At 57.8% G+C, this 15131-nt stretch overlaps 1 protein-coding gene across 4 annotated transcripts in view; it reads left to right on the forward strand.

Moving 5' to 3' along the window:
• Positions 1-11738, forward strand: part of ZFP41 (ZFP41 zinc finger protein) — a 12790-nt gene extending 1052 nt beyond the window's left edge. The window contains exons 1-4 of one of the 4 annotated variants that reach the window (XR_002480239.2): positions 595-611; positions 3246-4874; positions 10113-10236; positions 10400-11738. Coding sequence is in view for 1 of the 4 variants with exons in the window: in XM_021688828.1 (XP_021544503.1) it covers positions 3436-4026 (591 nt within the window). In the remaining 3 variants the exon portion in view is untranslated. Of the gene's footprint in view, positions 1-594; positions 612-3245; positions 5437-6764; positions 7437-10112; positions 10237-10399 lie in introns of those variants that run through there. The other 3 variants (XR_002480240.1, XR_002480241.2, XM_021688828.1) reach the window with 3 other exon arrangements.
• The last annotated feature ends 3393 nt before the right edge of the window (positions 11739-15131 follow it).

Raw genomic sequence — 15131 nt, forward strand, 5'->3', positions numbered from 1 at the left:
AGGAGGACAGGGCGAGGGAGGGGGCGCAGGGGCGAGGAAGAGGCGCAGGGGTGAGGGCGCAGTCGCGAGGGAAAGGAGGACGGGGTGGGGGAGGGGCGCAGAGGTGAGGGCGCAGGCGCGAGGGAGGGGAGGACGGGGCGGTGGAGGGGTGGGCGGGGTGAGGGAGCGGCGGGCGGGGCGAGGGAGCGGGCGCAGAGCTGAGGGGCGGGGACTGAGGGGCGGGCCTTCCGGCGGGGGCGGGGGTGCCCGAGGAGGCCCTTGCAGAAATGGAAATGAAAGCCGAGCCGGACGGAGCCATCCGCCGGCGTACCACTGAGAGGCCCGGGGCCCCTCTTCCTAGAGCGGCGCCGGAAGGGGCGGGCCTCCCGGCGGGTACCGCGGCCCGGCTGCTCGGCTGGGGGGCTGCGGAGCCCTGGAGCGGGGAGAGGGGCTGCGGCGGGGCTGCGGCGGGAGGGTCTGTCCGTTCCGGGCCCCCGACCTCCAGCCAGGGACTCGCCGGTGCCTTCCGGCGTCGCTTGGGCCCGCCCCCCAGCCCAGGGCAGCGGCCTCCCCTCCTTCGCCTCCCGGGCGCTGCGGGCAGGAGGGCGAGGAGCAGCGAGGAGCGGATCGAGGTGAAGGCGGCGCCCCGGGGCCCTGCACGCTTGGCCGACGAGGCCCTGTCGTTGGCGGGGGTGCATTGTGCTGCCCGTCGGGGCCCCTTTGCTCGGCCTCGACACAGCTCGTGTTTGCTGGCAGGCGGGGCCCCGGCGGACTGTTGGGGTGCATGTGTGCCTTTGGATCCAAACCCGCTAGTAATGCAGGCTCCCCCTGAGACCCAGGCTTCTGAAGGCGGGGGGACGGGCCAGCCTGAGTGGGGTTTCCAGGGACCCTGGCTGCGGGGCCACGCAGAGCTTGGAGTTCAGGAGGCCTGGCCCAGAGAGGAAAGGAGCTACTCCGAAGTTGCCGCGGGCACAGCACCCCAGCCCTTGGGGCAGGTGGCTTGAGCGCCTGTGTGCTGCGGCAGGCACTCGCGTCTATGGGCCTGTGGAGTGGGGGACCTCGGGTCCACTCCGTTTTTGACTGTTTTGTAACTTGGTGCTCTCTCTGCCGTCAAGCACCTGCCAGCTTGAGTTGGGCAGAGGAGACGAAGATCCGGAATGATTCCTGAGCACCAGTTCGTGCTGGCTCTGGCCTTGTAGCTAGGGATGCAGGGATGAAAGAGCCGTGGTCCTTGCCCTCAGTCCCGGTCCCGGCAGGAAGCTGGAGCGCAGAGGAAGCCCACGCACGCCCTCCAGTCGGGGGGAGGGGTACAGAGTGGGGGGGCGCCTTCATACAAGTTCTTGGTTTTCCTCAGTTTACTACCGAAACTAGACACCAGCCTCTGACTCCAGTGTACTTGCCTGGTGCGATGATCCTCTGCCCTCCCCAGCAGAGCCGCCCCCCCCCATTTCTGCATGCTCCTCGGCCCAGATGAGCTTCCTTTACCCTCAGTTCAGGCTCCCACCTGATGCTCAGAGCAGCCTCCTCCCAGAACCTGCCTCAAGTAGAGCCTTCCTGGCGACATAGGCCTGAATCCAGACCAAGTGTACCTAACCATTTTTATTTAGAAGAAGCCAGACTCAAATTCCTTGTCAGGATGGGAAATCTCGACAGTCATTTTATTATTGCCTCTGCATGGGGGAGAAGAGGAAAGCTGAAGTGTACCCTTTTGACTTTAAGAGAGTTCAAAGTATTTATACCTTAAAACCACTTGGGGGTGCCTGGCTGGCTCAGTCCGTGGAGCCTGCGACTTGATCTTGGGGTCTTGAGTTCAAGCCCCAAGTTGGGCATAGAGCTTACTTAAAGAAAGCTACAGTGTTGTCATGTACAAAAGTCAAAGACACACAGATTAAAATGTTGATGGTAAATAAATGGGATGGAAAAGAAAATTCAAAGAAAAATACATCACTGGGACTATTACCACCTAGGGCATCACATTTTGGGGTGGGACAGCCTATCAGGGTTATGGGCCTCCTAGTAGATCAGGGTAGCCGTCACAGGCCACGAGATACCTTCGCTAAGAACGCTGTTTGCAGGGAATGTTGGCGGATCAGAACAGGACCTGCCTTTGGAGTTTTCTCTTTAAAAAAAGAAGGCTTCTCAGTGTTGTGGAGATCTCCCTCACTAGCAGTTAGAGTCTGAAGTTGCTCCAGGCTTGATGCTGGAATTCCATTAGTTAGCAGTGAGAGAAGACGAGGGCAAGGAAGCTCAGGAATACTACAGAAACGAAATAGAAGAGGGATCTCAACAAAGAACTAGGAGCTGTGTGGGTGATGCTCCTACACACACCGGGGACTGTTGGGTCCTGTTTGAATTTGTGGCTGAATTGGGTGCTGTTAGGTGGAGTTAGGGACAGGGAACATCAGGTGTTTCAGAGGGTGTACACAAGATCTAGTTGATGGAGGAGTTGGCTTTGGTTAAGGGCCCCAGGGAAGACTAGAGCTTGGTTAGGGAACAGGGAGTGGGGGCAGTGTTTGGTGAGTCAGGGAGGCCTCCCTGAGAAGGGCCCATTCAGAGCTCTGAAGTGAGCGGCCAGCCCCATGAACACCTGCTGTTGGCCAATTTCTGGAATCAGCCAGGCACTGAGGCAGGAAGGATTGGGTATGTTTGAGGAGCCTAAAGGAAGCTGGAGGGGAGTGAGGAGTGGGCCAGGTCAGGCATGTATAGGGCTCATAAGTATGAGGGGAGCCACTGGGGGTTGGGGCAGGTACATGATAGGGGTTTGCTGGCTGCCATATGGAGGTGGACCATTGGAGGAGGGCCAGGGCGCCCCAAGTTTGATCCAACTCAGATCCAGGCTCTAGGTGACAGGAGCATAACTCCCAAAGGGGCACATGTGGGTCCTGCTGCTCCAAAAGCACATCCTCTGCTCCCAAATACAGGAAGTGGAGAAGGAGGGAGAAAATGGTGGGGGAAAACCCCAATGTGGGGACCACACGGAGTTTTTGGTCCGTGGTCTGTATCAGACCCCACTGGACACAGGCCTGGAGACCCCATCCCCGGGCAGAGGGTTAGAGCGAGTGTTCTGTTTGGTCATGTCCAAACAGAACAGGCTGTTTGTTGAGCCTCATTGAGAGGCTCATGAGGTGCCCAAGGGGAGCACACGAGCAGGGAAGGGGCCACGTTCCCTGTCCCCCCCGCCATCCGTCCCTTAGCTGCTGCACCACAGCTCTGTTCCTCCCGCATACCTGTGTGATCTAACCTTCATGGTCTGGCTTCTCCGGCAGCACGAGGATTGGTGGTGTCCTCTCTGGTGCAGACTTCCTGCTCCGGAGGTCTCGTTACAAGCTCAGAAAAATGAAGAGCTGTGACTAAAGGGAGAGCTTTCAGAAGAATAGGAGAGTCTGGCCCCTGGCCTTTCTCCTCAGCCCTTCCTGGATTCCAGTGGCCCTTCCTCTCTCCTGGGAACAAAGAAAGATGGAAAAGCCCACGGGCAAAAAGAAGGCACAGACCCCAAAGGAAGAAGGAGATTTGCTAAAGGACACTCCCAAAGGAGAGAAAGCATCTGGGGAGAAAAAGGCAAACAAGAGGTCCACCTTGGCGAAAAAGTACAGCAAGGAAGCCAGCCTGAGTCCTGAAGAAGAACACGTATTTGATGCCTTTGATGCTTCGTTTAAAGATGACTTTGAGGGGGTTCCCGTGTTCATTCCTTTTCAGAGAAAGAAGCCCTATGAGTGTAGCGAGTGTGGACGCGTCTTCAAGCACAAGACAGACCACCTTCGCCACCAGAGGGTTCACACGGGAGAGAAACCCTTCAAGTGTGAGGAGTGTGGGAAGATGTTCAGGCACAGCTCCGATGTCACCAAACACCAGAGAATCCACACTGGAGAGAAGCCCTTTAAATGCAGCGAGTGCGGGAAGGCCTTTAACTGCGGCTCCAATCTCCTAAAACATCAGAAGACGCACACTGGAGAGAAGCCGTATGAGTGCAAGGAATGTGGGAAAACCTTTGCCTACAGCTCATGTCTCATTCGCCATCGGAAGCGCCACCCACGGAAGAAGCACTGAGCGCGGGGAAGCTATCTGCCGAGACGCGGTGTTTGTGCTGATGGGAGCTGTCCCTCCTTCAGCATGTGATCGATGCTGGGGGTCCGTGAGCTCAGCGCACCTGTGCCCGGGCATCCCCCTCATCATCAGGAAAATCAACCCAGTGGGGTAAGCAAGTGCTTGAGCATGGTAAAGACCTTTCTGGTCCAGAGCATGGTAAAGACCTTTCTGGTCCAGAGCATCTCTGGATCAAGTGATAATGTGGGAGGGGCTTGTGGCACTGGAGACTCTGGGGATATCGACAGCTGTCTGTGGGGCTCGCGAGGCAGCGGCTGCTTGTGAGCGGCCCAGCGCCTCCCTCTGTGGCCTCCGCCTGTGGTGTCCACTGTGGTTTCAGCCCTCTCACCTGCTCCTTTGAAGACTTGAGTCTGCAGACTCTTTACCTGCCGGGTCATCCCTGCACAGCCTGGCAGGAGGCCCACGGCCCTGAGCTAGGTAGCAGTACTCTGTGGTCGCGCCCACAGCGCTGCACCAGACACCTGCTGTCCCCACTCGGCTGGCCATGGTGACAGTGGTTTGTGCTCTGGCTTCCCTCCTCGGGCTGCGGTGCCAGCACCATGCCCCACCCCATCCCCAGGAACTGCACCCTTTGTGCATCCCCCTGGCCTAGCCCCCATCCCAGGTGAGTGGCCTGACTCACCCAGGTGGATCGCTCGGGACCTACATACTGCCACCGTGGGAGATTCCCGCCCTGGACACGTGGTGGAGTCCCCAAGGATGTGAGCACAGCTTCGAGCCAGGCTGCATCTGCCATGGGGGTCTTCAGACATGAGGCAGTGCGCCCTGCCCCCTGGGGATCGGCTCTCCAGGTTAGTTTCACTTCCTCATGCCTGGCCCCCAAGTTCCATCTTATCCCCCGGGCAAGGCCACATGCTATGCCCAGCCCTGGTTTCCCCCGGGAGTGGTCTGGATGGGGCCCCGTGCTCTCAGAGTGGTGTGGTGTGTCGCAGAACTTCCCACAGTGTGAGGGGGGCCCGGCGACCGTCAACCAGGAGGTAATGGGGCTTGGTACTAGGAAAATGTTGATGCCTACACTTTCAGCTGTTTGGACCCCCAAGATAGCCTTACTCTTTGGGGATTCCATCCTGCAAGAAGGTCCTGAATCGGGGGGAGACCCGTTTCTCCATCGGGGGTCACAGACGCCAGAGGGCAGATGCTCCCGGTGGAAATGCTTCTCCAGGTTGGCAAGTGTTCGCTCCTGTTCTTTCTAAAAGCTGTGATGTTATGACACCTGAGCTGGACACCCCGCCCCCCCTCCCCAGCGCAGCGGGCCCTCCTACCTGACGCAGCTCGCCCTAGGTGTGGCAGGAGATCCAGGGGGACGCACAGTGGATGGTAAAGGACGTTACTGGGACATTCGGCAAACCTCGTGTCCACACTGTCCACTGGGTGGCAGAGCCGCATCAGTTTCCAAGTTCCTGCTTGGCTTGCGGCCCCCCGCCATCCCAGACCTCATCCTTGTCAAAGGTGCTCCCTAAGGTTTTCAGGGACACAGGATCATGATGTCTGCACTTTATCGTCAAATGTTCAGCAGAGAAACAGAGTAACAAGACATGTATCCGCACTGAGTGATGAAGCAAATTGAACCCGGAGTCAGGCTGGCAGACATTTTCTTTTCTTTTTTTTTTTTTTTAAAGATTTTATTTATATATTTTGAGAGAGAGAGAGAATGAGAGAGAGAGAGCACATGAGAGGGGGGAGGGTCAGAGGGAGAAGCAGGCTCCCTGCCGAGCAGGGAGTCTGATGCGGGACTCGATCCAGGGACTCCAGGATCATGACCTGAGCTGAAAGCAGTCGCTTAACCAACTGAGCCACCCAGGAGCCCCAGGCAATGTTTTTTTTTTTTTTTAAGATTTTATTTATTTATTTGAGAGAGAGAGAATGAGAGACAGAGAGCATGAGAGGGAAGAGGGCAGAGGGAGAGGCAGACTCCCTGCCGAGCAGGGAGCCCGATGCGGGACTCGATCCCGGGACTCGATCCTGGGACTCCAGGATCATGACCTGAGCCGAAGGCAGTTGCCCAACCAACTGACCACCCAGGCGCCCTGGCAGACATTTTCTGTAAAGGGCCAGATAGTAGCTGTTCTTGGCCCTGTGGCCCTAAGGCCTCTGTCCCCGCTCAGCTCCGCTGTGACATGCGACAGCAGTGAACACAGTGAATGAGCGCGGCTGTGTGCCAGCAGAGCTGTGTTTACAGAGACCAGCGGCAGCCGTGTTGGGCCTGTTGTAGGTGGAGGGCGCGTGAGAGTCAGCCTGACCCATGTGCACTCGAGTCCTCCAGGACTGGCTGCAGGGGGGGAAGCCAGTGCAGGAAGCCGCAGGACACCCTGGGAGGGCTGCGGAGGGGCTCCGAGCAGCGAGCCCTGGTGCCCACCTTGGGTGCCGGAGCGCAGGCTGTGGACCCGGCACACATGTCCAGGGGTGTCTGCGTCCTCTTTGGCGTGGTTTCGTTTGTCTTTACTGCGGCCTTCTGACACACCAGGACGCGTGTGTTCCTGTGCAGCGTCCGCCGTGAGATCTGTATCACGTGTTACAGCCCGTTTCCCCGTTCCCACGGCGGCAGGCATGGTCTCCACCGCCGCCTACAGGTGCGGTGAGCAGAGGCTCACCGTGTCCTAACAGGTGTGTGGGCTGTTTCTGGTTTCGGGCGTTATAAATAATGCTGAGATAAATACCTTTTCTGCATTTCGGGCCGACAGGATGGGTCCCCAGACGCGGAATGCCAGGTGGAGATCCTCGGGGCTGTGCGGGCTGGGTGCCCCAGCGGCACACAGACGGCAGGCTTGCCCGGGCCTCTCCAGCAGCAGGCAGGTGGGTCTTCATCATTGCCAGTTTGTGTGAAGAGAGGGAAACGCACTCTGACCCCATGGCTTTGGTTTCTAGGGAGGAAATGGGTGGTGAAGAACACAGGCTCTCGGGCCGGGGCTTAGCGACTTGAGCCGGTGCCTTGGTGATGTGGGACTCGGGGCATGTCCCTTAACCTCCTCGTGCTGCCTCAGTTTCCTCAGGCGTGACATGGGGATGCTTCACCTGACTCAGTGAGTCAGCACGTGAAGTCCTAGGTGCGGGGCTGGCTCCTCCCAAGTGTCTTAAGAATGTCAGCTCTGGGGGCACCTGGCCGACTCGGTGGGTGGAGCTTGGAACTCTTGATCTCCGGGCCGAGTTCAAGCCCCACGTTGGATGTGGAGCTTCTTGCCATGTGTTTGTGTTCTTAGCAAGGCAGACATTTGCTTGTAGGCATGGGAGGTGGCCGTGCACGCTGACAGCCCTCAGCGCCTCTCCCAGGAAGGCTGCATCAGCCCGGAAAAGAGCCACAGAAAAATACTTTTTTAAAAAGTAAGACTTGGGGGCGCCTGGGTGGCTCAGTTGGTTGGGCGACTGCCTTCGGCTCAGGTCATGATCCTGGAGTCCCGGGATCGAGTCCCGCATCGGGCTCCCTGCTTGGCAGGGAGTCTGCTTCTCCCTCTGACCCTCCTCCCTCTCATGCTCTCTGTCTCTCATTCTCTCTCTCGCAAATAAATAAAAAAATTTTTTTAAATTATAAAAAAAAAAAGTAAGACTTGGAAATTCTTTTTTGAATACAGTTTACCGTCATGAGAAGAATCACAAAATCAAACTGAAATCAGTGAGTGGCCTTTTCTGCCTCCTGTCGCTCAGGCAGCTTTGAGGGGTTTCTGTTGTTCTTCAAATAAAACTCCTGTCCTAGGGAAAAAAAAAAAACCTTCTCAATAACCTGACTCAAATTTTAAAAAAAAACATGATGAGAGCTATAAAACACTCAGACCTCACTGACACTGAAACTAGGACTCGTCAGAGCTTCTCTGGGCCACTGAAGCCACACGGGACGTGTAGCCCTAAGAGCTTTGGTTCCGTCAGCAGACGAGCTAGAAATCAGAAGCTGAGCCTCCGGCTTCAAAAGTTATAAAAACAATAGCGTAACAAATGCAAAGTGGCAGAGAGGAAATAACAAAGAGCAGAGAGGAGCACAACCAGTGGGAATGGAGGCTGTCTCAGGCAGGAAAGTGGTGGACATTGGTTGTTCACAAGGACTGTTCAGGCTGACATCGCCCAGCAGCAGCGTCCAGGAAAAGAGCAGGAGCCACCGAACCATCACGAATGCAAAGGGGATGTGACAGCAGGTACGTCAGAGATCAGAAGAGACAAAACTCGGAGCCAGGGAACATGAGCACAGATGAGGTAGGGAAGCCGGCCCGAGACCCTGTGCCCACCGCACAGAGTGTGTCCGGAGTCTAGAGTCTTCCCCAAAGAATGCAAGTCCAGGTGGCGCACAAGTGAGTTCAAGAACCCATTCCGGTCCTCTATGGACTCAGAGATTGAAAAGAGGAAACACCTCACCTTATTTTATGAGCTGGGACAGCCAGGATGTCCGTGCTCTCGGCTGCAGAGGCTCCGAGCACGGGGCGGGCAAACCCCGTCCCGCAGGGCAGGAGCGGAGCGCGGAGCGCGGCCAGATGAGGCCTCTTTCAGGAAGGCCAGTTTGGCTCAAAACTGATGTGATTTCTCACATCAACAGATTGGGGGAGGGGCATATTATCATCTGAATAGTTACCTGTGTGCCAGATTGCACCATCCACTCATGATAACAGACCTTCATAAATGAGGAATATAACAGAACTGTCTAAACCCCTACAGAACATCTCCCAGCACCCGGAGCAGCACTGCGGCCTAGGGTCCCATGTAGCTGGTGTCCCCTCCACCCGCAGAGCACAAGAGGGCCGGCCTCACAGCTCCCCCTGCGCCCAGAGCCAGACCAGGAGGAAGACACACATAGGATTACGGTGGAAAACCCTGAGTGTGTTTCTCAGCAGGTGGTCCCACCGTCTATGCAGAATCTGAACACTGTCAGCACGCACTGAAACGTAAGGGCTGAGCAAGGTGTCGCGAGAGGGTCAGGGTCAGGATCCCCAGAGGCCCAGGTGCAGAAGGGGAAGCAGGGGCTCATCAGGGAAGGTTTGTAGTGGGCACTCACGGTGGCCGTCGTGGATGCAGCTCAAGTGTCCCTCACCAGACGAACAGACACAGGACACGTGGCGCTGCCAGACTCGGGCACCACCGCCAGCCCTGAGGGAGTGAAGACCCAGGCTGTGACCCGCACGAGCCTGAGCCTCCGAAGCCCGGGGCTGAGCGCCAGAAGCCGGCCGGGGACACTGCTGTGTGACCCGTTCGCGGGAGGGGCCGTGGCAGGGGAGTTTAACGAGGGCAGGGTTGCTGCTGGGAATGGTAAGAAGGCTCTGGGAGTAGGGCGTGGGGTGGGTACATAGCGTGGTGAGTATTTAATGCTGCTAATTGTACACAAGCAGTTAAAATAATAAACACCATGTATATTTCCCCACAGTGAAAAAAGTCCATTGAATTTGTTGTGCTGTTAACAAAATGCAGTTTTAAAAAGCTATCAATTCACTTTAGCAACGAAAATAGCATTTCCTAGCAAGTTAAAGATGTGCCATACCGTGCTAGCCCAGAAATTTCACTCATTAAAATACTGTAGTGAGCTTTTTTACATGCGCAGTAATATAGTGCATGTGGAGTGTCAGAAAAATTGGAAATAACCCAAATGTGCATCAACAGTGAAGTGGGGCGGAGGGAGAGAGGAGCCTGGCCCCCCTCGGGCGGAGGGCAGGCAGGCGGGTGTCTGGGTCCTAAACCGCATGGACCGTGAGTGGGGCTTTGAGCTGCTCATGCATCACATCATATTCACCCAAGGCTTACATGCATTTGAAATGTTACATTTTCTAACTTTCTGAATTTTGGGGGGACATGAGCACTTTCCCCCTGGTTCTGTTGCCGTCCAAGTCTGGGGTGCATGGCTCGAACCCCTGCCGCCAGAGCTGGCCAGTCGGCTTCCATGGTGGGGGGGGGCGGGGGGAGACACACATGTCCTCACGTATGTACTGGGGGGGCGGGGGGAGACACACGTGTCCTCGCGTGTGTACTGGGGGGCGGGGGGAGACACACATGTCCTCACGTGTGTACTTGTAGCTTCCCAGCAGCCAGCCGGGTAATAATTGCATTTCTTTGTTCAAAAGGTAATTCTTGTCCTTTTCTGGCGTGAGAGCAGATCACCCCAGTCAAGAAGTTCCTGATGAAATGTGCCTAGAAGTGAACCTCCCAACTAACCCAACTGCCCCAGTCCTGAGCCCTGAGGAGGAGGTAAGGAGGCCCCTGGGTGAGCAGAGAGGAACCATCTGAGGGCCGGGTAGGGGCACGGGGCCCAGAGAGGAAATCCGAGCTGGGGGGGGGCAGGGGGGTGCCACAGGTGGGCTGAGTGATGCCGCAGGTGAGCAGCGCCTCCCTTCTCCTTGTCTCTTCCCAGAGCCCCGTGAAGGCAGCAAACTCCCCGAGCTCGAACTCCTGGTGGGGCCTTCCCCAACCTCTCCAAAGGCCACAGAATTCACACCTCTCGCCCCCGCCCACCCAGGAGGGCAATGCTGACGCCACCCAGCCTTCTAGGAAAGCACTGCAGGCTGAAACCCCACAGGCAACATCAACAACTTTCCCAGCGTCCTGGGGATGTCCCAGAGAAATGCCTTTTCCAAATAGGAAACCTTTAGGACGCCCCGCTGAGCATGGTTCTCTTGCTGGAGAGCACTCAGAGCAGCACCTCGGCACCTGGCCCAGCGTGGAGGGCGCTGGGATGGCGGGGGCCACGGAGGACACCTGCAGATGTCCCCGGGACGTGACGTCAATCATCCAGCAGCATCTGTCCCTACGGGGCTCCTGCTGGCCTCCATCTGAGGGAAGGTGGGAGCCAGCGCTGTGGGAGAGTGGGCAGTGAGGGCCACACAGCAGGTGGGGCTTGGCTTCCTCCTCTCCCCACAGGTTGGGGGGCTCACCTGTGACTGGGTCCGCTGCATTCCTGGGGAGGCTGTAGGCACCAGGGTGTTACCTGGGCTTGATTTCCAGTGACCTCTTGTGTCCATCCCCAATCTGGACACCAAGCTGTGATATTCCTTTCCCCTGCAAGTGAGTGAGGCCCCAAGACATGCTGCAGAGTATGCAGGTCTGGAGGCAGCCCTGCAGCCTTGGCTCCAGGGAGCAAAGCCTGGGGCTCCCCGGTCCTGGTGCTCGTGGCAGAAGCCTGTGACACGGGGGACACTGGGACATTTGCTCTGGAGTAGGACCAGCGAGGGCAGGGTTCTCAGCCAGGACGGAGGGGTAAAGGGGGTGTCCCCGAGGCCCAAGGAAGCCGTGTCCCCAAGGCCCAAGGGACCAGAGAGGGAATGGGCTGAGGGCCAGTTCAGGGTGGGAGTGGCTGCGAAGATGATGGGGCAGACTGCGTGTCTCCTACCCAAGGACATAGCTCTGCTCTGAGCGGCAGCCCGTGCCTCCAGGGACCTCTGTGCACTGAGCGTAGAGTTGGTGGTCTCCTGGTGTCCTCCTCACAAAATCCAGCCGCCTGTTCCACGAACCACAGGGTCCTCCCCTTGACCAGAGTCCTGCCAGGACCCAGACGGGGCCATGGGGGCCAGTGGCCGCTGCTGCCCGTGGTTGTCTGCGGTCTCCGTAGACAGAGGCTTCCCAGGTCCCTGTGGCATTCTAGTTTTAACACGTGCGTGTGTCCTGATGACTCGAGCACTCGGCTCCTGGGGCTGTCCTCACCCCCGGTGCAGTGCGCGCCCCTGGGCTGTCAGAGCTCTCGCACAGCTGTTGGTCATGGTGCAGGAAGTGGGACTTTCCAAACAGTCCGTCTGATGGCTGTCGGCTCTGTGATCTCTTCAGTTCCTTCAGTCCTCAGCGAGTGTGTTCTGCGTCGGGGGGCCACATTCCGTCTTGTCTTATCCTAGTTCTGTGGTGCACTTTCCACGTGCTGCTGTCTCCCTCCCCGCGGATGTGGCAATGGTTCCGGGTGCTTTCCTGCCGCCTCCCTAGCGTTTACCCCGAACGCCTCTTCGTCCTGTTGCTTGTGGATGGTATGTTTTCTCCTGTAATAAACATCTGTTCTGACCCATTCACTGGGTCCCGCTCAGCTCCCTGCAGTTTGGGGGTGCAGTCGGGACGCCCCAGGGCCTGCAGAGCCAGGGATCCAACTGGTCACTGCCTCCAGATGCGTCTCTTGGGGGCTGCCTCACATTAACCAAACTTGTAAGAGAACGATATAAACCAAAAGGAATCTGCTGACTCAGGATGAGAGTGAGCCCTCATGGGCCAAAATACTATGTCCCTCCAGGGACACGGCCTTCCTGGCCCCAGATTCTGGAAAACTAGGGGTTCCTTGGTTGCTGATGCCTGTAGTCATAACCCTGGAGGGGATGTGGGAGGCCCCTCGCCTGCTGCCCTGCGTTCTGAAGAGCCCGGGTCGGCCCACCCTCCCATACCCTTGCTTACTTTGCCTTCCACAGAAGGAGAGAAGCTGCATGATCAGGGACAAGTGAAGGACTCCGTGACCGTGTGGTGAGACAGGATGAGAGCTGGGAAACGGGCAGAAGCCAGCCTGGAGCCGCCCATTCCTGCCAAGGATTAGTGCGGCCATCTGCTGCAGCAGCCTCACTCACCCCACACTGCAGGCTTCTAGCCCTGCAGGTTCTGTAGGAATCCCCCGCTGCTCCCCTCTGCCTGACTAATGCCAGGCCCAGGGCCAGTACTGGGAACAGGATAGCTCCCTGACTCAGTGGAGCTCCCATTCTAGCGTGTGGGAGAGAGTAGGCGCCAAACTGGCAACACACCCCGAGGGCACTCCTGCCCCCCAGAAGGGGACGTGGTAATACCTGGAGACATTTTTGCTTGTCACAACCGAGGGGAGGCGCTGCTGACATCTGGTTGGTGGGAGCGGGGAAGCTGCTCAGTGCCCTGCAGAGCACAGGATGCCTGGTGGCAAAGGACCCGGCCAAGGATGGAGCTCCAGGTTAGCCCCAGAGTCAGGTGATGGGCGGGCGAGACGCACGGGCAGGACAGAGAAGAGTAGAGCTGTCGGCGAGGGGGAGGCCAGGCAGCTCTGCGGGAACCCAGACACTTGACAGGAGGCCTGTGGAGGCTGAGGAGCCTGGCGCACCGCGGGGCCGGGCCAGTTCCCCTGAAAGTGGGACAGAGGCAGGCGGGACACGTGATTGGCTAGGAGTCTCCACAGCCCCACCCTCAAAGGAAACAGGAGGGTGCCCGACGCCACTGAAGCTAAACAAGGGGGCCACACACAGGCCAGCAAGGAGCGGGTGAGGGACAGACTGAGAAGGGGAACTGGGAGAGGCGAGCCCCCAGCCACCTCTGTGCATCGTGGGCCACATGTCCAAAACAGAACTTGGCTTGTGGCCACTGCCCCATCTCAGAAAGCAGGCCACCAGTCACCAAACCAGCTTGAACCGCGAGTCGTCGTGCCCCACATTCCAGTGAACGGCGGGTGTTCCCGCTGTTTGGTCCCCAACACGGGCCTACCCAGCCCACTCTCTATCTAAACCACCTGTCTCCTCCTGCCTCCCTGTGGTCCCAAACTCATCTTAAAATGCACATCAGGGGGTGCCTGGGTGGCTCAGTCAGTTAAGTGTCTGCCTTCGGCTCAGGTCATGATCTCAGGATCCTGGGATTGAGCCCAGGTCGGGCTCCCTGCTCAGTGGGGAGTCTGCTTCTCCCTCTCCCTCTGATCCTCCTCCCTGCCTGTGCTCTCTCTCTCTATCAAATAAATAAATAAAAATCTTAAAAAAAAAAAAAAAAAAAAAAAGCACATCAGATCTCACTCCCCTGCTCAGGACCTTCAGTGGCTCCTGGTGCACTTAAAATCCAGGCTCCTAATCATGCCTTCAAGACTGCTCGCCCACCTTGTTCCATTCTCCCTTGGCTCACCACACTCTCAGCTTGCCTGGCCTCTTCCAAACCCTTGGCAATGCTCATGCCTCAGGACCTTGGCACATGCTCTTCCTTCTGCTTTGAAGACTCTTCCCTCTAGCTTTTGTGCGACTAGCTTGCCCTACTCTCTGCCTCCCTCTCCTCTGATGTCACTGCCTTAGCGAGCCCTCCTTGGACCACAAAGCCCGTGTGTGCTCCCTCCAAGCTCTTACCCCGGCTGTGGTGGGGGGGTGTTGCCAGTTTGGCGTCTGCTCTCTCCCACACGCTAGAATGGGAGCTCCACTGAGTCAGGGAGCTATCCTGTTCCCAGTACTGGCCCTGGGCCTGGCATTAGTCAGGCAGAGGGGAGCAGCGGGGGATTCCTACAGAACCTGCAGGGCTAGAAGCCTGCAGTGTGGGGTGAGTGAGGCTGCTGCAGCAGATGGCTGCACTAATCCTTGGCAGGAATGGGCGGCTCCAGGCTGGCTTCTGCCCGTTTCCCAGCTCTCATCCTGTCTCACCACATGGTCACGGAGTCCTTCACTTGTCCCTGATCATGCAGCTTCTCTCCTGCCTGGCACCCGCCCTGCAACCAAATGTTGGGATTCTTGGGCTTGGGCTCCCCTCCCTCCGCCCTGGGCATCCCTGCAGCCCAGGGCTCCCTGGCTGGGCGTGGGTCCTGCCTTACTGTCCTCGTGCTGTCCACCTGGCTGGGCTCAGGGCGAGCGTGGGCAAACCAGCCCCTGGACGTCCATCCTGCTGGATTAGTTCACAGAAGCCTATTCCGGCTGTCTGCTTTTCCTAACAAGGAGTGACGCTTACTTCTCTCTTTCTGGGGTTGTAAGAACAGGACTAAAAAAGAGACTTCGGATGCACATCAGGAGGAATTCCATGGTAAGGTTTGGGAAATTTTGTAACAGCCATTCCTCAGGCCCTAGAGTTTGGGAACAATTTTGGTGGTAGGGCAGTTTAGAGGGGCGTTTGAGACACCCCAAAAAAGAAGAGAATTTGTTCTCAGCTAGCTCGCCAGCGACTGATAGCCGTCCAGCAGAAACACCGCGAGGGAAGAAAGGCGGTACTGACGACGCTTTGGGTGCAACTTTTCAATTGCATCTACAGCCAGCGGCCGAGAACTCGGGGGCGGACTGCGGGGGCCCTGCACCGCCCCGGGCGGAGCAAAGCTGGCGGCCGCCCCGCGCCGCCCCGCCCCGCCCCGCGCCGCGCCACGCCAAGGAGGCGGCGGTCCTCCGGCGCCCAGAGCGTCCCGGAAGTGCGCGCGGGCGGGCTGGGGC

The sequence above is a fragment of the Neomonachus schauinslandi genome, chromosome 4 (assembly GCF_002201575.2).
Source record: "Neomonachus schauinslandi chromosome 4, ASM220157v2, whole genome shotgun sequence".
In the NCBI taxonomy this organism is placed as follows: domain Eukaryota; kingdom Metazoa; phylum Chordata; class Mammalia; order Carnivora; family Phocidae; genus Neomonachus; species Neomonachus schauinslandi.